The sequence below is a fragment of the Crotalus tigris genome, unplaced genomic scaffold (assembly GCF_016545835.1).
Source record: "Crotalus tigris isolate CLP2741 ecotype Arizona unplaced genomic scaffold, ASM1654583v1 scf7180000019478.12717781048:2074007, whole genome shotgun sequence".
In the NCBI taxonomy this organism is placed as follows: Eukaryota; Metazoa; Chordata; class Lepidosauria; order Squamata; family Viperidae; genus Crotalus; species Crotalus tigris.
Window position 1 is genome coordinate 468,240 of NW_024097560.1, and position 23,101 is coordinate 491,340.

Below are 23,101 nucleotides of genomic sequence, written 5' to 3' on the forward strand. Positions count from 1 at the left end.
ATTTGTTTTGAATTTGGCCAAATTGGGCCTCTCAAATACATTTGTTAGGGCTGTTGTGAAGATCAAAATAAGATATGAAACTGGGAAACAAAACAACTGCATCACATTATAGTGCAATTCAAATGTATTAAGTCTAAATGACATTTTTGCCTGTCAGGGGTCAAGATCATTATTTCAACCATGTGTTTTACACTAACAGAGAAGAAAAAAAAATATATCTCCAATAGTCCATCCCTAAGGTAAAACCTAAGAAGGGAGCAATATGTTTTTAGACCTAACCCTAATCATCAATCTGCTTCCGAAATGCAGCTGCTGCAGCCTGCAGGCTGTTATAGCTAAATGATTTAGTGGAGAATAAATGTGATTTAGCGTCTCCTGGGGTAAGATTTTCAGAAGTCAGTGAACCTTCCAAGTCCCATTAAACTGCCATCGAGGCTGCAACAATTATTTGAGGTGCAGAAGCAGAGCTACTTTCTGCTGGGACCCCTCCCCAATCTATTTATATTTGCTGCCCCTTTGCCAACATACGTTTTTTCACACCTTGGGAGCGTGCAAAGCCTTCCTGCTCCTTTCCCCAGTCAATCGAATTAGACCAGGTTTAAATTTATCCTCCCTGGGGGGGCTATGAGGCTTTAAAAAAGGCTCCTGCAATGTTTGATGGTTGCTCCATTTGTGAAAAGCAAGGGACAAAAGACACCCGAATAGAGGCTCATGATTCTGCAATCACTGACGTTTCCTAAAATGAGGTTAACCCTCCCGTAGTGGCTTCTGCTGGTTTTGCTTCTGGACTTCTGCAATGTACAGCATTCATGACTGCCATTAGACCTGCGTTCGCTCACTCACAGCAGTGCTTTCCAGAAGAGGGCATTTGCCCAGTCCTGACCGTGATGCTTAGCACAGGCGAGATCTGAATCCAGTCCCTGAAGGCTGCTTTTCACGTTACATTTATTTAGGCACAACCTCTTCCATTTTCCTTCCTTTAACGGGGCATCTAAAAAAATGCAAATGGACATTATATGATTCATCTGAATTGCTCAGCAAGACCAGTTTGATGAGTTCTAGGCAGAAAACAAAACGTTTGGTTTCCCCGGAACAGAGATTAGATTTAATGAACTCCCAGAGACAGCTTGGAAAGAGAGTCACACTACCAATAACTTTATTGTCTTTGAGTCGAAGGAGGAACAAGGGTCAGCCAGTTTGAAAAGAGACAGGGCACCCATGTAGAATGTCACAAGGAAGTCGGCAATTTCACCCCGTAATAAACCCAAGAGGGGAATCTTTAAAAAAAAATCAACACAAAAATAAAGGCTTCAAAGTCTGCTCGCTACAGATCAAGCAAAAATGAGAAAAGGCAGAAGAATTTCAGATTCTTCGGTGCGGAAGCTTTAGTTTGGATCCAGGAGAATTAAGGAAATTGAGTCTTCTGTATTTTGCTCTTTCGGCAGCTCTGAGGAGAATCCAGGTCCGCAAAGGTCATCGGGGTTTACCTATTTGTGGGCTACAAGAAGCTCAGTCCACAATGTCCTTGTATTTTGTGCATGCATTTTTTTTTTCCTTCAAAAATTCAAAAGTCCTTCCTCCACTTGGTGACTGGAATTGTGAAAGGGGATTTAAGAAGTCAAGTGGTCCCACTGTTTTGGGCCAAAAGGAAGCCAGGTGGTGAAAATTGTTGGTGAGGACCTGTGTGACTTGAACCTGGCTTGATATCAAATCATCTACAACCCCAGATGTCAAAACTATCCTAATCCTGATTTTTTTGTCTGTCTGCTTCTCTAGAATGCCTCTTAAAACTTGAATGGAATTTTATCTGCGTACCTTCTCAATATTTTAACCACTCAACTGATTTTTAGCTAAGGCAGGGGTAGCCAAGGTTGCCTACCCCTGAACTAAGAGAAGGAAGGGTGCTCCATCCATCAGCAGAATAAGAGATTTTTCTTCTCCTTCTAGGAAGGAACAAATGAAGCCCCCCACCTCGAACTATGTTCTAATTGAGTCAAGAACCTTTTAGCTAAACTCCTGAAGCATGGCAAATTAGACATCTCATTTGCATGGGAACACTCGCAAACCCCAGCCAACATTTGCAACAGACTCGCTGGAGGAAGAGTGGCTCTTTGGGATGACCTAGATACCAGGCAAGGTATCTTTCACAAGACCAGGCGGTCTTCTCCGCCTTCCTGGATGACTTGGCCCACCGAGGCCGGGTTCTGTTGCTTGAGAAAACATTCTTTTTTGCACTCCATCAGAAGCTGGAGATCTCGCCACATTTTGACTTGTTTCAGGTTGGGGCCATGACTTTCCCGGACAGCTTTCTGCTTCTCTCGTAGTTTCTGATATTAAAAAAAAAAAGAGAGAGAGAGAGAGAGAGAGAGAGAAAGAAAGAGAGAGAGAGAGAGAGAGATGCTGTTTCAGGAGGAGTCCTGATCCATTGGTTTATTTACTTACTGTCCCCGTGTGCCTCCATTGAGCCAATTATTTTGGTTCAAAATGAAATGAAATACTACTACAAATGCATATAAAACTCAGTGCTATATATTAGTACTTTCTCTAGAGGTGGATGGATGGATGGGCGGGCAGGCAGGCAGACAGACATAAATAGATAGATAGAATCAATGATATAATTCAGTGTATAGTTGGAAGGCAGGAGAAGAAAAGAAAGAGAAAGCAATCCCTCAGCTAACCAACTCCAGAGCCAAAATAGAGTTTTAAAGTATATAAGGGCTTCCAAATACCTTCATTCCTTTTTCTTGTTGGCTTTCCTTTCTTGTTTATCATTTTTAAAATGTTTATACGATTGCATTAAACAACATCAGAAAAAGTTTAGATAATGCCTCAGCTCAAGACTGCACAGCGGATTAAAATCGCATTTTGGAAATTTGAGACTGTCTTAAAGTTACAAGACGGATCTCCTTGGGAAGAGCAACAAGACCGGTTTATAAGAACATCAAAGACAGTTGTTTTGAAAAATTAGTTCTTTCTACATACTGCTCCAAAGCCAACTGCCAACAGAGGGATAGAAAATGGATTGTAGGTCCTTTTTGTAAAAATAGGACAGCGCGCCACTAAATACTGGGTTTATCTGAAGCCAACTGCTGTGTGGGCCACTGATCTGGCAAAGCAATGTCTCCTTTCTGAGGTCTCTGCAGAAGAGGCCTTTTGTAAGTGATAGTCCAGTAGCTCGGGCATTATCTGTAGGAAGCTGATTTTAGGACTGTATAGTTTATTTTAAGAAGGCAATTTCTCGGAGTCTAAAAATGAATGGTTTTTAGGAGCTGTGCCCACTAGGCACTGTATAAAATAGGGATGTCCAACCATGGCACTGTAAGACTTGTGGACTTCAATTCCCCCCGTGGCTGGCTGGGGAATTCTGGGAGTTGAAGTCCACACATCCTAAAGTGGCCAAGGCTGGACACCCCTGGCTTAAACAGAGGAAACAAAACAGGAATCAATATTGTTCATCCACTCCTACCTTTCCAAGGTTCTCCTGTTCTGTGATCATCTTGGAATACTGATCCCTACGGAAAATAAGCAATTTAAGGACAAGAGTCGTATCACAATTTTAGACTGTTGGCAGCCCTTTGGCTGTGTCATTTGGCAAGAGTTCCTTCAGGCAGGTTATAGACAGGACAGCTCACAGGCTAACAACAATACGGTCTTTGGAATTACGGAGAGCCCACCTCTTTTGGAATATAGCGTGATAATCAAAATCGGCTGCCTCTAATATTTTTTTTTCTAGACTAAACTCCAGATCTGGACCCTTTTTCTTTCCCTTCTACTACCAAGACACGCAGACCTTCACTCTATTCTCACGTTCCAGGCCGTCCCCACTCGTGTCCCCCCTCCCACGGCACGATTCTCCACTCAGAGGTCAGGGTCTTCTCTTTGCTTCTGTTGGCAACAGGAAGATCCTCACCTTCAAGACCATGACCTTCTGATCCCTCCAAGGATTCACAGATCGGTTTGTTTTTCTGCCAGCTCCTGAAACCAGATTATTTTCTTTTCCTGGCTATTTAAATGATGCTTGGAAGGAATGCCACTTAATTTTAAAAGTGAAGGCTATTTTTAGAGAGTCAAATTAACTTTTTGCATTCCTGACGGCTGACTCCATGGAACAGAGATGGGGAAAGGATCAGGAGAACGAGGGAACTTCTGGTTCCCAACTGCAGGGCCGATGTTTATGGGTTGTCGGAATGCAGCTTCCATTCCAGGGCTTACCGAAGGATTTTGAGAAAGTCATTTGCTGGGCTGCACAGGTTGTTGGCTTGTCCAAGCCCTCTGACGAAGAGAAGTTGGATGGTTTGGGAATTTTTGGGCTCACACGCTCAGCCCTAATAGGATAGCCTTCGTTAATGGGGTGGTAAATTTCACAGAAATGCAGGAATGCTACAGCTGGACACGGCAGGTATGTGAAACACGGAGGCTTTCCCCTTGCGATGGGCGAGTGCTTCTCCGACTTTCAATTCTCTGGGTGGAACTGGGCCAAGAGAGGAGGCTGAGGAGCAACATGGTCAGTTTGGACTTCCATCAACAAGTTCTGCTCTTCCTCCGGACTCTTACTGGCTCCAAGAACTTAGAAGGTTATCTTTAGGTACCCTGACAAAGTTTTGTTTTTTTTTTAAATATCTACAAAGCAATCCCTCTAAAGCAGTGTTTGTCAACCTGAGCCACTTGAAGGTGTGTGGATTTCCACTCCCAATATTCTGTGCTGTGCCAGCTGGGGGATTCTGGGAGTTGAAGTCTACACATCTTCAAGTGGTCCAGGCTGAGAAACATTGTTCTAAACTGCCTAAGACTGCTAAGCAGATGTGTCTCAAGAATGCCACATGCCAAGCCAAATCCTAAACAAAACAAAACACACAACCACTAAGCTGACACACACACAGGAGCTCCTCGGAATTCATTCGCTAACGTCCACTCCGCTGTCCTCTTGCCCAGCCTGTTCCTCCTCCTCCATCTCAGCTTCTTTTCCTTCCTTCAGACAGATAATAAATCCACTGCAAATATTTGGAGATTTAATCTGCTCCTTGTCCCTGGCTGCCCTTCTATTTAAGCACCATAAACGGAGAGCTCTAGGAAGCAGCCAAGTGACACAAGCGGTATTTTGCAGCCGATATTTCTCTGGGAGGCCACGGGCGTCTCCACGCCATGCATGCGTGACAAAGCGTGTCCTGCGATGACATGACACCATCCCACTGCTTTTACGGTGTGCCACCCACTCAGCCAGACATTCGCACGGGATGTGGCATTTTGATCCACCTATCTTATCCTTCCCAGGGAGCTGGGAGAGGCAGTTATTTGATGGTGTCAAAAATATCATCGCAGGGCGCAAACTGTTCCGAGTCAAGCTGCTTTTTGCAACTGACCGATCGGGATTTTGGGGATGCCGATGATGTCATTATTATGGATTTAACAGCGATGCCGGCTACCTGACAGCCTTCTTTCTTTCCTGTTGATCTGAAGAAACATACATTTTCACCTCATCTTTGACGCGCTGCAGTTGGGTTTCGAGAATCTAAAAAGAAACATCTGGATTTAGGCCTCAACTGGCCCTCCTTCCTGCCCGGACAAAATCTGAGTTTCTTTCACCAGGGTACCATTTTCATGCAGTTGACCTGGTGATAGTTGCTCTCTCCCCGTAAACACTCCTCCCGAAGGCTTTTCACCTCCTGATAAGAGAAAAGGGACATTTTGAAGAAGGGAGAGCTGCAGGCCAGATCGTGGTGGAGGTGAAAGACAGGATTCCTGGAAGCCCCCTCCCCCCAGATGCCGTTGGGCCAACGCTCCCATCGTCCTTGACCGATTTGGAGACCAACAATAATGGAAGGATGTGAGCTTCTCACTCCTAAAGTATTCCACTTCCCTTTTTGACCAAAGAGGATAAAACAAAACCTCAAACAGTGGCTGGGAGAGTTAATTGGTCTACGCACGGATCAGATGTCACTATTTTATCTTACAGTCACAACTCTGAGCAAAGGCTCCGTTTCGGAACGTAGGGTTCCATCAAATAAATCTCTTTGGCTCAACTCCAAACCTGAGCATCCCTTAGTATAAATCCAGCCCGTTATCTTTTTTGGGGGGGAGGGGGGAACAGGAGGGGCAAGATGGAGAGGAATTCTCCCTCTCTCTCCTGCTTGCCTACCTGCTCCAGGGACGAACGCTTGCTCTCCAAACCAGCGGCGCAGCTGTCGTACTGGGATTTCTTCTCTTCACATTCCTGGGTTAATTCCTGGAGAGGAGAAAAGGTGTGTGGATAGAACAGGTGGGCCCTGGCAGGTGGCCTGTTGCTCAGTCTTGCAATTGCTGCACAGAGGCCCCTACCTAATTCCAAGAGACCCGTGAGCCTTGCTGTGTGGGAGAAGCCTAAAGACTCCTAGCTTCCTTGGTGCCTGCTAGAGCAGACTGCCACTCAGCGCGCTTAAGGCCGTGATGGGGGAATTCCCTACGGTGCTCGTAGTGCAACAGGGAGGTTTTTGACTGAGCTGCATTTGAAGTAAAATTGGGAAGGCTAGACCTCCGTTCGTATTTCTGAGCCCCCCCCCCCTTTCCTGAAAGCAACCCAGTGCACTATGGGAAAGTGGGGAAGTTCCAGCCTCGTCCCGAGCACTGGCTGCACTCACCTGGCACCTCTGTCGCAGCTGCCTGAGGTCTTTGATGATTGGGGCCAAGCTCGACTTTTTATCGGCTACCATAGTGTTCAGTTTTTTCACCTGATGGAAAGGAGAGAACCTGCTCAAGGGAAGCTGAAGTAGACTAGGAAGGACTTACCACATTTAGAAGAAAGCCAGCTTGCAACGTTCTGGGGGTAGCAATAGCCCTTAGACTTACCGGTATATACCGCTTCACCATGCTTTACAGCCCCCTCTGGGCGGTTTAAAGAGTCAGCCTCCTGCCCCAAATAATCTGGGTCCTCATTTTACCGACCTCGGAAGGAGGGAAGGCTGAGTCAACCTTGAGCCGGTCAGGATCGAACTCCTGGCAGTCGGCTGAGTGAGCCTGCAGTACTGCGTTCTAACCGCTGCGCCACCAGGGCTCTTGTAAGGGTTGGGAGAGGGTGGGGAGGGTTAGGCCAGCTCCTTCTCCCCCGCCCCTTGTAAAGCCTCTGGACTGTACCATATCGGACATGTTGTCCAGAGTCCGGCCCTTCATTTCATCCATTTCGCTCTTGACGGCCGACACCCTCTCCAGCTCCTCCTGGGTGTAGCTGTACCCGGAGATTCCTTTCTTGTCTTCGATGGCTTGCTGGAGAACAAGGAGAGAGACAGGACTGTCAGGAGGGATCAAGCTCCAGAGGTTCTCTAGAAGCTCCAGGATCTAACTCTAATTTATTTATTTGAGAAAAATTAATGGCTTCCCAACTCAGCATCAGGGACGCTTGGTGGATTACAAAGATAAAAATCCAATATAACAAGCAATCAAAAGCAGGACTACCCCCCCCCGGCGACAATCAGACAATCAAATGAGCCATTGGGGGGGGGCATCCCACACTGGGGTCCCCAGGCAAAACGTCTCAGGCCTGGCCTGGCGAAGGAGAGTGTCAAAGTGGGGATCACTCTTATCTCCCTGGGGATACAGGGTGGATTCTGAGAGCTGAAGCCCACAGGTCTCAAACACTGCCGAGGTTAGACAACCTGCTTTAAAAGATAAAAAGCTTTAAATACTGGACCAACTACAATCCTTGGCTGATTTGCAAAGAATAATCACAGAAGTGGCCAATGGGACGTGAAATGCCATGGTAACCTGGCTGTCTGCAATTAACTTTCAGCCTGTGACAGCACGACTGGATTCACGCCAGCTAGACCATGGTTTGTTTAATTCCCAATTATTCACTAAGCCGCAACTGGCTGGATTTCCACCACGCACGAACCAAACAAGCCACGTTGCATAGACCTAGCTTCTTTGTCATCTCCCGTGACAGAGCTCCCCAGGATCCTCTCTGGAATTTGAGATGGGCTCAGAATCTCCCGCTGATCATTGCCATCAAACCCCCCCCCCCCAGGCAGCCCAGCTTTAGGGACGGGAGGGACAATTACCAACTGCTGCTGAATGTCTTGGTGCCGCTCTTTCAGCAGCTCTTCCGTCCTCTGCAGGATGCCGTACTCGGCCGAGATCTCTGCTATTTCCAGGCGCTTCTTCTTGTAAAGGGTGTTCTTGCTTCGGAGCTTGTTAACGTACCGCTTAAACTGAAATGAGAAGGGTTGCAATCCTCAGCCACTCGAAGACGTTGGGTCCAGCTCCCGCCCTTACGACAGAAGTAGCCCCTCCCTTCTCTTTCAAAAGGGAGAGAAATCAAGGGATTAAGTTCTCCTGGGTAGAAATAAGAAGCTCACCCTTAAAAGATGGGTGTTTAGATACATTTGTGGGTTTTATATACCTCCCCAAAACTAAAGGATTTGCATTTCTGGGTTTGGCTTTTCAAAGTTTTCTTAAATCAAGGAAAACTTAAAAAAAAAAAAAAACCCAGATCTGGGGTGCACAGAGCCCTCCCCAGCGTAAAACATAGCGTCCCTTTTGAAGAACAAATTCTTACAGTCCGAGATGAACCTTGTGTGAGAATCCCACACGCCAATAACTGTATGCGCTATTAAAAGTCTCCCGGGCAAAGAGCCCATCTTAAAATCATGCCAGTTCATCTGCCACCTTTTGCCAAGGTCTCATCCACTTCCCTGGGCTCCTGCAGCTATTTTTAAACCAAAAGCTGTATAAAACTTTGCAGGGAGAGAGCAAAGCCAGGTTTTGTATTTTAACTGTCTCATATTTTAAAAAGACGAGGTCCTGACTGCTTGGAGAACAACTGTTATTTACTGCCCACACCACTCAGAACATTGCTGGGGAAGGCCATGGGAATTGCACAAGGTAACAAAGCAACGGGATGAGGGAAAATCATGCGTGTTTAGATGTAAGCGGGGAATGGCACGACGCAAACTCCTCGTCGGGGGTTAGGGTGCATATTCAAGGGGAACCCAAGCAGGTTGGGTCCCCAAAAGGTATTTTTATGCAACACCTTTTTGGAGGAAAAATGTCTCTGTTTGATTGTGGAGATTTACAAGGATGGATGGCCTTCCAGAAAAGAAGCCTGCCCCCCCCCCCACAAATCCCTTTAAAAAGCAAAATCTCAGTCCCAATTTCCGGAAGCTGCTATGTCTGGTCGCCTGAGGAGCTTCCAGTTCATTCCAGGTGGCCATGCAAACTGTTTCCCAATCTGCTTGGCAATTCGGCCTAACAGAAAAGCCGGGAGAAATACTGGGGAAAATACCACTGTGCTGTTGCATCCAGCAGAAAACCGGAAATACTTCAAGCTTTCAACCATGAGCCTAAACTGCTGTTCTTTTGCTTGGCTGGGATGCGAATTCACTCCTGCAGAATGCCCCCCCCCCAATCCTTGCCTTCCTTTAACTCCCCAAATCCTGCTTGAACAGACTGCATTCCTCTCCCCAACCAGGCTGAGAGGTTAGAGATTTTTCAGCAGGAGTTCTGTAGAACAAGTACAGAAGAAATAAAATGGGGAGCGGGAAAATCCCCTGGATTTGGGGTGAAATAGGGAACATTGCCATGAAAAGGGACTCTTCTGTATCTTGATTGGGGCACGCCTGCCCAAGCTGCATAAAACCAGGTTTCCATCAGTCACTCTCATGGCGCTGTGTAAAGCATTCTTCCTTTCAGCCTTCTCACTTGGTGAAAGAGGTAAATAAAACCAGAGAATCAACACTTGCTTTAGTTTCCTTTCCCACCCACCCACCCAACTCTGGAAGACAAAGGGAGAAGTAAAAAAAAGAAAAAAGAAAAAAAAATTAAACTCCCAACCACCATCTCAATGAGATGAAAAGAGACTCTCCTTCATTATCTCAGCGGGAAGCCCTAAAATAATGTTTGCAGAAGCCGGCACACTAAAAACAGTGGAGCAGTTTTATTGATCGTCCAATTAATGCAATAAGGGCTCGGCAGGCAATTAAGAGAATTTAGCCTGAGCAAACTGCTGGCCGTGACAAGCTCTGGACCAATCGCTCACTCAAGGACGAGGCTCAGCTAGCTGTAGGGGAGCGTCACTTTAAGGGTCCCTTCCCTTCTCGGTGACAGAAGATAAGCCCCCCCTCAATGTCTACCAGAAAGGGGAAAGAGGACAACAACTGGAAAAGCACACCCACACCCATGTGCCTGACTCCATCCTACTCTGATGGAAGAAAAATGGGATGCGTTCTTTAGATGGGCCAGGCAGGCAATTCTTAAGAGTAATTGCCACTTCTGGTTCGTTCTGCTGTTTGCCTTATTTTAAAGGCTTCGCTCTCAATTTAGCGGGAGGTCTTCTTGGAGACCCCAGTTCTGGATAAATGGAAACATCTGGGAAACATTTGGGTTTTCAACTGGCAAGGCCAGGCGGGCTTTAAATAACAATCTTCTGGCACCCAACTGCCGTGATAGAACACGCTCAGGTCGCTGACAATAAACCTGCTGATCTTTCTTCAGTTTTCAGAGTGACCCAAAAGCCTAATCTGTCCATTTTTTTTCCCTTCCTAATTTTGGCTAACAAGACACCGAAGGAAGGACAAAGGAGAGACACAAATGCCGAAGGTACACTCATGCCGGCCACATCTAAGGCTCTTTTGACTAAGTCTGCCGGTCCATTCTTTTATCGTTCGCCATGATGGCCAATCACCAAGAGACGGTGAGTTCTGGTCCTGCCATAGGTGCGAAAGCTGGCTGGGTGATTCTGGGCTACCTCACAGGGTGGTTGTTGTAGGGAAAATAGGAGGAAGAAGCAGTATTATGTATGTTCGTCACCCTCTGTTGCTTATAAAAATGGGATAAAGACCTAATTACTACATGGAAGAAAACAACCACCCTACCAGGAATCCCAGCTCCCGGGAACTGGTGTCCAACTACGAAGAGTACAATGTACCGTGAAAGGGAGCTAAAATTATCCCTGGTTTACCTAAGATCGCTTGTAAATTGAACCATCTCCCCTTCTCTCTCGTGCAGGCATGCAATTCCCTAATTTTTACGGTTCGATAGCTGCAGGGAGAAGCTGGCCAGCCTGGCCTGGATTTCCTATTAACGATGTCGTCCCTTCTGCAAGAGCCCACTTCAGCCCTTGCACATCTTTCCCAGTTTCCCCTAAAAAAAATCCACTCTTAAATAAATCCACCCACTGTTCTGTTCTGCTGCTTGCACAAAGGTTGGTCTTTGCTCCTCCCCAACAGGGAAAACCATAAGCCTGAGCTGACCTTTCTGGCGAGGAGGTGTTAAGACCTCAGCTGAGGATACAATTGCCGGCATGCAGAAGTCCAGGCAGAAAAGGCCTTGATTCATTGGGCACCAAACTTAGCGAGAGGCAGGCCAGCAATTCAAGCCCCTGGGGCGGGAGATGTAGGCTGGAAGCCACTGAAGCCTCATCACAAGTCATTAAGGGCTCTAACTTCATGTCTAAAGTATTAATGAAGGTTCCAGACTTGGCACCTCGTCTGCGAACCGATAAGGATGGCCTATCTCAAAGCAAGTGGGCCTTTAGGCTGGCACTTTGCAGCTTTCTCACAGCTGGGAAGGAATCCCAGGGAAGCCCCAAAACCAGCAAGGGGACATTCACATCATGACTTAAAACCTGGGTTCAGCATCCTTGATTCCTTGGAAAGAAATTGCTGCTTTGTGGCTTGCAGCCTTTAAGATCCCTAAGAAGGTTAAAAAAAAAACAAGGAGGGCGAAATCAAATTGTGCTAAATCAAAATAAGTTGCACTAAGGTCAAACTCAGCCATGAGGTTCTCTGCTCTAAATACCTTTGTTAGGGTCAGGAGATTAAAAAAAAATCACCCATTGGGTAGAAAGAGAGAGGAAGAGGGGGATTTAAATACTGTATACAACAGTATAGGACCAAGCCTGAAATTCAGGGGGTTATTCAGCATTAGTGACTCTCATAGGCAGCCCTGTTCTTTGATGGAACTCCAGTCCAAAAGGTGGCGAAGACACGTAGCTCAGATGGCTTCGGAAAAGGGGCCATGAGTGAGAATCCATGGCTATCGTGTGAACTGAGCCTGCAAGTTGTTTACGCAGGTCTGCTGGTCTTCATCTTTTCTTCATTCCATCTAGTAATCCGGCCATAAACTCAACAGCTAATTCTCCATTTCCATGCTGCGATAAGCACTGTAATTTATTTTCACATTAAGCTACTCAACTAATCGTTCTCACTAGATGTGTTGACAACGTGGAATTTTTTTGTGATGTACTTAAAACCTCACGGACACGCAACAGATAAGATCCTTTGCCTTTGTGGTAGAACATGTTGCTGCTATGTAGTAACAAGGCTCACAAAGCACAGAGCCTTCCTGAGGTTTTGCTCCTACAAACGGTTGGCTTGAAACACATCTACTACGGTCCTTTAAAAGGAGACCTACAGACGCCAAGATTGTGGAGTAGGTCCTGCACTCATGATTCTCCCAGATAACAAGGGAAGCCACCTTGGGAGCCCCCCAACCCACTTTTTTCTAAACTGGCTGTTTTCCTCACTGAAGAGTCCTTACCTCGTCACCTTTCAAGACTTCTGTCCCGTCCAGCTCCCGAGCCTGGCTTGACTTCTGGAACATTTGCCTCTCCACGTTGGCAAGCTCTTCCTTGGTGGTCTGAAGTTCCTCCGCCTTCGCTGTTTTCTTCCGCGAAATGATAGAGGCCTGCGGGGGTTTAGTATTAGGGAATTTAGTATTCAGTATTCTGGGAGTTGAAGTCCACACATCTTAAAAATTGCCTGGGAAGCACTATGCTAGACACATTGCACGTTATCATTTAAATCAGGGGTGGCAACTTTAAAGACTTGTGGATTTCATTTGGTTTAGGTCTTGTTGGACTCTAGAAGCTCAAGGAGGCCAGTTTTTCTACACAGCCTACTGATAGGTAACATCTAACATAAGAACAAATAATATTCAAGGCAGAACTACACATTACATCTAAAATATCACAGGGAAAACACGCCGCCACTTATGTGACAAATGTCTTCAAATGAAAGCCAAGCCTGGTGTTTTCAGTCATTCAAAAGGCAGATTTTTGCCACTGGTAATTTTGATGGTACCTTCCAACATCTGGCTGAAATCATTCAGTCTGGGTGTTATCCAAGCCCTTTGCTTCTCCCAACTGGACCTATGGTGCCCCAAGATCGCGTGATCCCCTTTTGCAAACTTCTGACAAGCAAAGTCCAGGAAGCTGGATTCGCCATGTTACTAATTGCGGCGAATTTGGCTTCTCCCATTGTGGCAAGAAAGGTCGTAAAATGGGGCAAAACTCACTTAACAAATGTCTCTTACCTGTTGCCGGTACATCGAAAATTTACTGTCAATCGGTTCGTACTTCATCATCCTCTTCTCAATTAATTGATTGATTTGGGCATTGACCTCCTTTATCTGGAATGACAGTGCAGGGCAATTAAGGCAAACCAAGTTTGCAGGCAGAAATCAGGCTCCAGAAATAGGCTAACTTCTCAATAGTGGATTTGTATGAGGTGGCGCTACAGTTTCTGGATTTTTGAGTGAACTCTTCTAAAATTACGCCGCGAGTTCTAAAATAGGAAATGGCAAGCGTCTGTTTTTCATTTTGGTGTCCTTTTCAGCGGTTAAAACCGCTTGTCAGCGAGCGAGCGAGTCCAGCCAAAATTCTAGAGCCGGAAGGGGGTTGTTAGGCTACAGAGTCCAACGACTTGCTCAGTTCAGGAATCCCAATTAAAATCCCGTAACAGGTGCAGTTCAGCCTCTGCTTACACAAATTCAGCGAACGGGCAGGCATTCGTGGCTTAAACTTGCCTATATTCTATCAAAAACCAGCTAATGATGAGTCTTATGAAGGTGAATGTATATCTGGAACAGTGATTCGTTATTAACTATGCTGAAACTGGTGATTGAGAAAATACAGGGTGAGGAGGCTGCACTAGGACTGCGGATCTAAACTACAGCTATTATATTTCCTACTTAAAATACTGAGATTGGTTTCAAGGCCGTCTCCAGTTTTACAGCCAAATCCATACTTTTAAAGTCTCAGTTTCCCCAAACTGACTGCTGTGATTTTTCTTTCACCACCTTCTCTTTCATTCCTACTTGTCAGAATTATACTGTATAAGTCAAGGCATTTCATTGGGCATAAAGCTGCACCTGTAAACCTATTTAAATCTATTTCTCCGTAAATCTCTTGATTTCCCTCCAGCTCACTGTCCTGTTTCTCAGCCGGTCAAACAATGAAAGAGACACTCACCAACACCTGTTTCTCGGCTCCTCACTCAAGGTGATATTTTACTAAAAATAAACAACCTGATAGCACCTTAACTACCAAGGCTTCTTTGGGGCTTGTGCTAATAAGGAAATGGATATTGATTCTATTGCCCAGAGGGAGAAAACTGACTTTGCAATCTTCTGGCATTTCATGAATGAGGACGTTGAGTCAAAGGAACGTTTTGTCGTTCCAGCTCCTGAATGTTGAAAAGGGTCTCCTGTTATAATCCCCAGGGAGGCCAAGGTTATCCTGAGGTGACCCCCACCATCTATTTCAGGGCATGTAGACAATGCCTGGGCAGTTGCAACAGAGGGTGAATGTTAAGCCATCTTAGACTATCCCGGTGCCTTCGCAAGGGAGTGGATTACAGCTCCCATGCTTCCCAGCCAGCGTGACACCGGCTTGGATGGCTCCGAATATGTCCATTCTTATGCTTCCTTCTTACTGAGAGGCTCCCCAAGGCCATCTGGCCAGAGGCTCCCCCCCCCTAATATTTAGAACGGTCTTTGCCACCTTCTGGCAAGCAAATGGGGGAAGCCAGAGTCACTTCACAACCGTGTTACTAACTTAACAACCACAGCTGTGGCAAGGAAGGTCGTAAAACAGGGCAAAATGCATTTGTCTCGCTCAGCAAACAGAAATTTGGGGCTCAACTGTGGTGGTAAGGACAAACCTGTACCTCCGCATGCCATGTTGAGCAACAGCTCTTATTCAGGCTGTCTGGGGACGATGGGGTTTATGGTCCAAACTAATTCAAAGTCGACCATCCTGTCAAATCACTTGGAAAAAGCCATTTGCTACTGCGGACAATTATCCTCAGCCCTGGTCTAAAGTAGCTTTCAAAAGGGCAGGTTTGTTAGTTGGTTCGGCTCTGTGTGTGTGTGTGTGTGTGTTACTTCCCTATTAAGGAGAATATCTGCAGCTCAGGATTGAAATGAGAGGTCCTTGTTGCCCTCTGATTTTTTGCAGACATTTTATCTTCCTGCCCACCTACTTTGGATTCCAGCTCGTTGAGATCGGACTGGCCCATGGCTGGCTCAACCACCACTTTCTGCAAGAGCAGCAAGGACTGTTTCTTCGTTTCCAGCTCTCTAGGAAATTTCTCAGAGACCAAATAAGTGTTGAACTTTGTCTCTTCTTCTAGACTCTTCATTAAGCCTGAACAACAAAGCAGAACAAAAACCCTCACATCCACATGTGTCTAAACAAAGGGAGGAGAAGGGCCATTTAGCGTCAGGCTGTAATAACTGTAATTTAGACCCAGCTATTTAGCGGCAGATTGCATTAATTTCTGTGGGAACCAATAAGGAGGGAGCTCCCCTGTGTTTCAATTTGCAGAGATAAATATACGGCATGTTAGCATATAAAAAATAAGCTGGAGAAACCCCAAAGCACATAGATTTTTGTGGAAAGAGATGTCATTTTTCCCCATTTCCTGAACAGGGATGGAAAATGGAAGAAGAATTTTCAGCCTAGGCCAGTGTTTCTCAATCTTGGCAACTGGAAGAAGGCTGGGGAATTCTGGGAGTTGAAGTCCACACATCTTTAAGACATCAACATCGAGAAACATCAGTCAAGCTCTGCTCCACCTCTTAGAGCAGACACAGCAGCTCTTTCCAGCTTTTGTATGTTGTGGCTTTGTGATAAATACTAATAATAATAATAATAATGATGATGATGTAATAGGTGACTGCAACCGATCATGAGTCACCCAGCAAATCCTGCCATTCAGCGACTGTTCCCAACTGTTCCCTACTTTGAAAACTGCCCACTTCAGACTGTGAGATTAGCCCCTTGGGGATCGAAAGCTGTCCTAATTCTCCCCGAGTTTGACTGAGCGTCTTCAAAGAATCTCAACTTTCGCAAGGAGGCTAGAGGAGAAAAAAAATAATAAAGTGTACTTTAGGGTTTTCTTTTATCCTTCATCATCTCTTTTTTCCAATGTTTCTTTGTGGAGCGTCTAAGGCCAGACCCTGCCCAGGGCTTCTGGTCCCTTGAGGGCCATTTTGCCAGCGGCATCATTACGTGCGAAAAGCCGTGAGTTCGTATTCATCCAGAGTCGCTTTTTTCCACCTCTTCTTAGAAGAAAAAAAGAAAAAGCGATCTGCCCACACAGGGGGGAAAAGAGACAGGTTGTTTTTGTGAGGCTGTGCTAAGGAACGTGCGCGAAGGAGAGAGGAAGATGCAGCCATCTCCATCAAATTGCCTGTGGCTCAGTTCACGAGGAATAGCGCTTCTCTCTTGAGACTTAAGGCCCTTGACGAGGCTGGCACTTTGTTTGCAAAACAAAACAGACAGTCACCGATGCATCATCCAGGGGAAAACCTGCCCCATTGCTATATTGGAGAGCCAGCACAGAATGGGGGCTAAGATGCTGGACCAGAACTAGGAAGTTCTTTGGGCCAGCATTTCTCAACCTTGGCTCCTTTAAGATTGTCTGGACTTCAGTTCCCAAAATTCCCCAGCCAGTCAGCAACTGTACCTGATTTTTTGGGCTGCTACAAACATATTACAGGTTATCCTTGACTTACAACCGCAATGGAGACATTTGTTAAGGGACTTTTGCCCCATTTTACGATATGGTTGCTAAGCGAATCCAGCTTCCCCATTGACTTGACTTGTCGTAAAGTCACAAAAGGGAATCCTGTGACCCGGGATGCTACAACTGCCATAAGTATGAGTCAGTTGCCAAGTGGCTGAAGTTTGATCACATGATCGTGGGGATGCTTCAAAGGTTGGAACTGTGAAAAACTGTCATTTTTTTCAGTGCCATTGTAACTCTGAACAGTCACTAAATGAACTGTTGTAAATCGAGGACGGCCTGTTCAAGTTATTGAAAAAAACAAGCGATGCTTCAAACGCTAGGGAAGATTAAATCACAAATTCTCTAGGTCCTCTTTAAAAGGACCCTTACGCTGAAACTCTCTTTTTACACAGAAGAGGCCCCGGCTGTTTACGCCGATTTCAAAAGCAGAAGTCGGAATACTTGTTGGCGACATTTGGAAAGCTCCTGTCAATCATCTGTAAAAATAAGTGGGAGCTGTTGTTGATTTTTTCAGCTTTGACATTCTTAAATCTAATTTTTTTAATCCTCGTGTTGATGACAACAGAGACAAGGACCAAAGATTTAAGTCGTTCTGTTGACACTATAAACACCAGTGGTTTTCATTTCCGTCAGGGGAAAAAAAAAATTCTATGGCAGAATGAGGCCTATTGCAAGATTTGGGGCTTCTGATTGCATTCTTCAAAATGATTCTCCAGCAAAGCAGTTTATATATTCTGGGCTTACCAAAAAACAAAATAAATAAACAAACAGGGTGAAGACTGCAAAGTCCTTCTGCTGGTGTAAAGTAGCTCCTTAGCAAGCTCAGAGGCTAATTGGGATCTCAACCAGGCTTCCAGACCTTCTGCCTATCCACAGCGATAACTTAAAGCACTCCAACTGAAAATCCGGCTGTCTTTAAAGTACTTAATCCGAGACAGCCATCATTCAGTGTTATTCAGCTCTGTCAACAGCTGATGTCATCAGTTCTTAGCAGGAAAGACCTGAGTGTATCTTAGTCCAGCTTACGCAGGGGAAAACCATGCAGGCCTGCTAGAAGCCAAGAGGCAAGGCAAGCTTCAGCTTTAAAAATAGGGTAAGGGGCTGTCTTTGAGCAGATCAGTCTGGTTTTCTTAAAAAAGACCCTACTAACCCTTCACTGCGATAGCATTCTCCAGAAATTAGGAAGCTGTGAAACTGGACCAAGCCAAACCCTGAAAATGAAAACACATAAATTCGGAGAGGCGGGAAAAAAATTATAGCTTTTGCTTTTTAGTGCAGTGTTGTTTAAGTGAGTGTTTTTGGCAGAAGACCAGAAGGCAGAGTGCGTGTGTGTATGGGGGGGGGGGATACGAAAGACTCCCACTTACTTTCTGGCTTTGAATCCACGGCTGCATGACGCATATCCTTGAGCTGACGCCGGACTCGGTGTAGCCGCTGCTCTGCGTGAAAAAGCTGGGGGGGGGGGAAATAAGCAGGGGGTTATTCAGCCACCCGATTCTTTGGAAATATTAGCTTCATGCCAAACAAAAACCTCTATGAAAGAGCGGCTAAATAGATGGAGAACACAGACAGAGCGCTCTCTGTTCCCTCCCAGGAATCAGGGGACATTGAAATGGCAGATTTGGCAAGACAAACTGTCCACCTGTTGTGCCAACTCTGCGCAACTTTTCTTTCTTTTTAAAATGGACCCGGTTAACATTGTGCTGGTGAAGCACAGGGGAGAAAATCTCAGGGGATTCGTCTGTCAACTCAGAGGAAGACAGCAGAGGCTGGCAAGGAAGGCCCCCTGCACCCCAAGGTCTGCGATGGGGAAGCAGGCAGGGAATTCACGCGAACCCCGATTTCTCCACGACTTGGGAGCTTTGGAACCAGTAAAGGAAAAAAAAGGAATACAGATCGTCCCCAATGTACGACCACAACTGAGCCCCCAAATTTCTGTCGCTAAGTGAAACATTCGTTAAGTGAATTTTGCCCCATTTTACGACTCTCCTTGCCACAGTTGTTAATGAATCGCCGCCATTGTTAATAGCACGGTTGTTAAGTGAATCTGGTCAGCCCGTTTGACTTTGCTTGTCGGAAGGTCACAAAAGGGCTCACGAGATCCCGGGACACTGTGACCGTCGTAAATGCGAGTCAATTGCCAAGCGCCTGAATTTTGACCATGGGACCACGGGGATGCCACAACGGGTCGCGAGTGTGAAAAGGGCCCTTGTAATTTCGAACGGTCGCTGTTGTAAGTCAAGGGCTACCCGTGCCGAACCAATAAGAACGCTGGCATCTCTGAGGAAACCCAGGAGGCCGAGGAGAAGAGGGAGGCCAATACCTGGTTCTTCTGCTCTTGTTTCTGCTGGGCCAGGTTTTCCTCCCGCTCTTTCTCCACGCGGAGCTGCCGGGCCATTTCAAGCATCCGTTGGTGGTTTTGCACCGTCTCCACCTTGGGAGAAAGGGGGCAAGCCGCGCCAGTGAGCGGAGAAAGCCATCTGAGGGATCGTGTGTCTCACAGGTTCGCGCCATGCTTCCTTCCTGTCCTCAGGGCTCTGAGGAGCTGTGTCTCCTCAGGCTGGAGATCTTTAGACCTTCTGGAGGCCTGCCTGGAGAAGATTGCCTCCCCCCCCCCCCCAGACACCGGATGCCTTCTCCAGACTCACAGCTTGTAAACCTTAATGCCTGTTTGCATTCCCGGGTGAAACTTGCAAGCCGAGGGTGAGGGTGTCTCCCTCCGCCCACTTACCCGCTTCCTCAGCCGCTCCACTCGCTTCATCAGCTGGTCCTTCTCCTCTTCCATTGCCGTGATATCCTGGTAGTAACACAGACACAAATCAGTGGCATATTGGAAGCGTGAAGGGACAGTCAGCCCCGCAAACCAGAAACCCCTACAAAGAAAATATTAGTGAATTCAGCTCAGGATTCCGATTGTGTTATTATAAGTGCACTAATTAGAATCACGTCAACATGTTCAAAGGGGGAATTAGGTCTTCCTTAACAGCAGGAATGTCCAACCTTGGCAACTTTAAGACCCATGGACTTCAGTTCCCAGAATTCCTCAGCCAGCCAGCTGGCTATGAATGAGTAATTCTGGGAGTTGAAGTTTTTTTAAAAAAACCTTGAGAAATGTGGACACTTGTGGGGAGAGGCGAGGGGGGCAAGTGACATCATACCTGTCATGACATAATGATGTACTGCAAAATAATGTCATGATATATTATAGTGGATGCAAATTATAATATTTCCTGATTGAGATGATGGCAAAGCCGATGGCCCTGGGGCTTCTACGCTCAAACAGCTGTTCAGAAATCTCAACATTTCGTTACCCTTCTTATTTCTGTCGTTGAGAAGCCAGATGTCTTGAGCTGTTCACATTCTTTATGCAAGCTTTTGAAAGCTTCCATCAGTTCTTCATACTGTCAGAAAGAAAAAGATGATCTCTAATGCTGAAATTATGACACATTTAAACAAACCCAAAGAGGTCTGTCCATGCTCTGCCTTTGGTTTGCCTGTCTTACAAGCCACCACTGAATGGATTCTTTGGTGCCTAGCTTCCTTGCACATGGCATGAGAAATATACGGTCAGGGCTACCTGTCTGTTCGTATCAGCCACTGTGTCGTCCTGGAGGAACTCAGTTGGCACATCGACCTTGATCAGAAAGCGGGCCAAGTAGGCCCTTTTCTTGAGCTCAGAGGTCCTCTGAAGGAGCCAATGCAGGACCGGGTGAATGACAGGCTTGCTTCCTGTAACTAAGCCTTGACGGAAGGCGCTCCTGCAATAACAGGAATAAAATTGTTCAAAGATTAAGAATAATGGCAGCCAAGAATTAGCAGTTTCTTCCATGGCTATCAAAAGGTTGAGGGTCAGTGGAATCAGTTTTTCAACATCAAGGACACCAGTTTCTTGTGTGATTCTTCATCAGTCAGTCTCCCAGTTTTGGTCAGCTTTTTTCTAAATTTTCCAACAGGCTGCTAATTTCTATGCTTTCGGTTTTCATCCCCAGCTGCCCTCACAGACTGTGCCTTGATGAAGGCCCAACTTCCTCTATTCAGACCAATGAATTAAAACCTCCCTTTCTCGGCAACTGTGTCTGAGAGGCTGCCTGTAAAAGCTGGCCACAACGCATGCCCGATTTAATTTAGCCCTGGAACCCTGCTAAATGCCATTCTCTTCAGATAAACCTGGCAAATTCCACTATACAATCATGGCTGCAGTTCAGAGAAATGAACTAATAAGCAGCTACCGATTTGCCATTAATCAACTGAAGCTGCACTGTCCCATTTTATATTGTAAGCTCTTGGGGAGAAAAAAAAAAAGATTCTGGTGCTTTGTGTTAAAACAGTAGCACCCTCTAGCGTTAAGTAGAATGAATAAAGGGAGCTGAAATAAATACAATATATGCAGCATCGGTCCAATCCAGCCTGAACAAAATCAATCTGAAAATCAATAATGGTCGTTTGGAAGCGGAGTCCAACTGATTTTATTGAGACTTATTCCCACATATATTCATAAACTATTGCTGATGTGGAAAGATAAATACAAAACAAACTTTCTAAGATCATCATGATTGTCCCCATCCTTACATTCAACGCCTCAACACAGTCCTCAAAATTCAGATGATCTAATAAACAACAACAACAGTAAAGTATTATGTGACACGTAAATTAGCAAACCGGTGGCTCTATAAGAGATAGCATTGCATTCAACAACAGTTGATTTTACAACAATCCCAAGTGTGTTTTGTGAAAAGGGTTGTGTTTTTCCTTTGTTTTTTTAAATGTTTTTAGTAGTTTGTAAACTATTCAGAGTCACTGAGAGTTGGGCAGTATATACATTTAATACATTATTTTTATTATTATTACTACTACTACTTACAAGTCACAGGTACCTCCTGGAGGTTTGTATTTAAGAATGCCAAGCAGGGTCAACATTCGTTTTGCTGTGTGTTCTGGTAGCTCTTCTCTAATGTCAACGATGTGCTGAAAGGTTTAATCGTAGTTGAGGTACAACTGACATAATGAAATTCATTACTGTATGCAGCTTACATGGATCAAATATAATGAATATTAACAGCCTGGGGTTGTTCTATGCAATTTCCCGTAAGTGAAAACATTAGGAATGCAGTCAGATGTGCTTTTCCCTTCTATGGGCACAGTCTTAGCACATCTAACTCTATTAAGGGTCCCATTTCAAGCCACTAAGCCAGCCAGATCTGCTTTTGGTATATCAGCCTTGCCCAGTCTGACACCCTGTAGATAAGTTCGTCAAAACATCCACAGCTCCCTATCAGCCCAGCCTTTGCCAGATCTGGGCCCAGTTTGGATAAGACTACTTTAAAGGATCAAGCCATCAGACTGAATCATCACCCCAAAGCTGAAAAAAGATCCCCAGGGTCATCTAGTCCAACCCTCTGTAAGATACAGAAAAAAACAGAGCAGACACTTCCAGCTAATAAGGCATCAACAAGTTTTTCCAAACAGAGATTTTTGACCTGGTAAAGTCCGACGTACCTTGGGGTCAATCTCGCCCAAAACATCGCTGAGCAACTGTAAGAGCTGCATTGACTCCAGGGAATCAAAAGTGATTAAGTTGAAATTCTTTTTGAACGGCTCTTTGTTGAGCTTCTCCACGATGAATTTCAGCTGGTCACTCATGATGGTGTCTAGAAAAGGATCTGCATGAGAGAAAAAAGAGAAAGAGATTGAAAGGTTGAGGAAGAAGTTGCCGGTGCTATGGGGCATTTCTGGCAGCCAGAAAAATGTGTGGGTTTCTGGGGTTTAGACCCAGAAAAAGGAGTCCCCTCAGTTTCTTAGTGTTTCCCAATCTGGGCAATTTCAAGAGGGGGTGAACTACAACTCCCAGAATTCCCCAGCCAGACAAGCTGGCTGGGGAAGTCTGGGAGTTGTAGTTCACCCTTCTTGAAGTGGGGAACTGACTTATTTGGGTGACTCCCGCCTCCCTCTCAGAAAAAATAAAGACCAGTTTTCCTCCCCCGCTCCAAATCTGGGCCCAGGACCACTCCGTCCTCCCTGGGCTCCACACTGCATCCTCCTGGGGGGCCCAGCGCAGCCTTCCCCATTCAGGCTGGGAGGAAACGAAGCCCCTCAGTTCCCCCCCTCCCCCGAAATGTTAAGCAGGCCCCAGGACCCCCGACCACCCGCTTCCCCTCGCGCCCCTTCCCCACCTCGGAAGCGCCCAGGCCTGTGGCGACGGTTGCTAGGCGACAGGGCTCCAGTTCCGATCACGTGACTGGCATGGCGGAGCTGGAGGGAGGGGGCGGAGAGGAGGAGGCGCGGCTTGGTCAGGCGAAGGAAGCCACGCCCCTTCCAGGCGACGA

The 23,101-nt window shown here is 46.0% G+C and overlaps 1 protein-coding gene across 4 annotated transcripts; it reads right to left on the reverse strand.

Moving 5' to 3' along the window:
• Window positions 1–1,130: 1,130 nt before the first annotated feature.
• On the reverse strand, window positions 1,131–23,028 carry IFT81 (intraflagellar transport 81). Of its 4 annotated transcripts, XM_039362753.1 has the most exons (19): window positions 22,949–23,028; window positions 22,275–22,438; window positions 21,640–21,743; window positions 20,356–20,536; window positions 20,090–20,179; window positions 19,510–19,575; window positions 19,102–19,212; window positions 18,146–18,230; window positions 15,228–15,391; window positions 13,279–13,374; window positions 12,505–12,651; window positions 8,028–8,177; window positions 7,108–7,236; window positions 6,615–6,704; window positions 6,137–6,223; window positions 5,592–5,663; window positions 5,424–5,509; window positions 3,467–3,512; window positions 1,131–2,327 (listed from the first exon to the last, which is right to left on the reverse strand). In XM_039362753.1, exons 2-19 carry the CDS (start codon window positions 22,416–22,418, stop codon window positions 2,145–2,147), a joined length of 2,031 nt encoding a protein of 676 aa, XP_039218687.1. In that variant the 5' UTR covers window positions 22,419–22,438; window positions 22,949–23,028; the 3' UTR covers window positions 1,131–2,144. The 4 variants fall into 4 exon arrangements, with proteins under 4 accessions (XP_039218687.1, XP_039218685.1, XP_039218684.1 ...); XM_039362751.1 differs by lacking the exon at window positions 22,949–23,028 and having other exon boundaries at window positions 5,610–5,663; window positions 22,275–22,585; XM_039362750.1 differs by lacking the exon at window positions 22,949–23,028 and having other exon boundaries at window positions 22,275–22,584.
• Between the last annotated feature and the right edge of the window lie 73 nt (window positions 23,029–23,101).

Bases quoted from the DNA above. Each gene is read 5' to 3' on its own strand.
- IFT81 (XM_039362750.1), bottom strand. From the start codon at position 22,505: ATGCCCCATAGCACCGGCAACTTCTTCCTCAACCTTTCAATCTCTTTC. The intron at 7,237-8,027 runs GTAATTGTCCCT...CTTGTTCTCCAG, and splicing joins AAGACATTCAGCAGCAGTTG to CAAGCCATCGAAGACAAGAA. The intron at 6,705-7,107 runs GTACAGTCCAGA...CCTTTCCATCAG, and splicing joins TGGACAACATGTCCGATATG to GTGAAAAAACTGAACACTAT.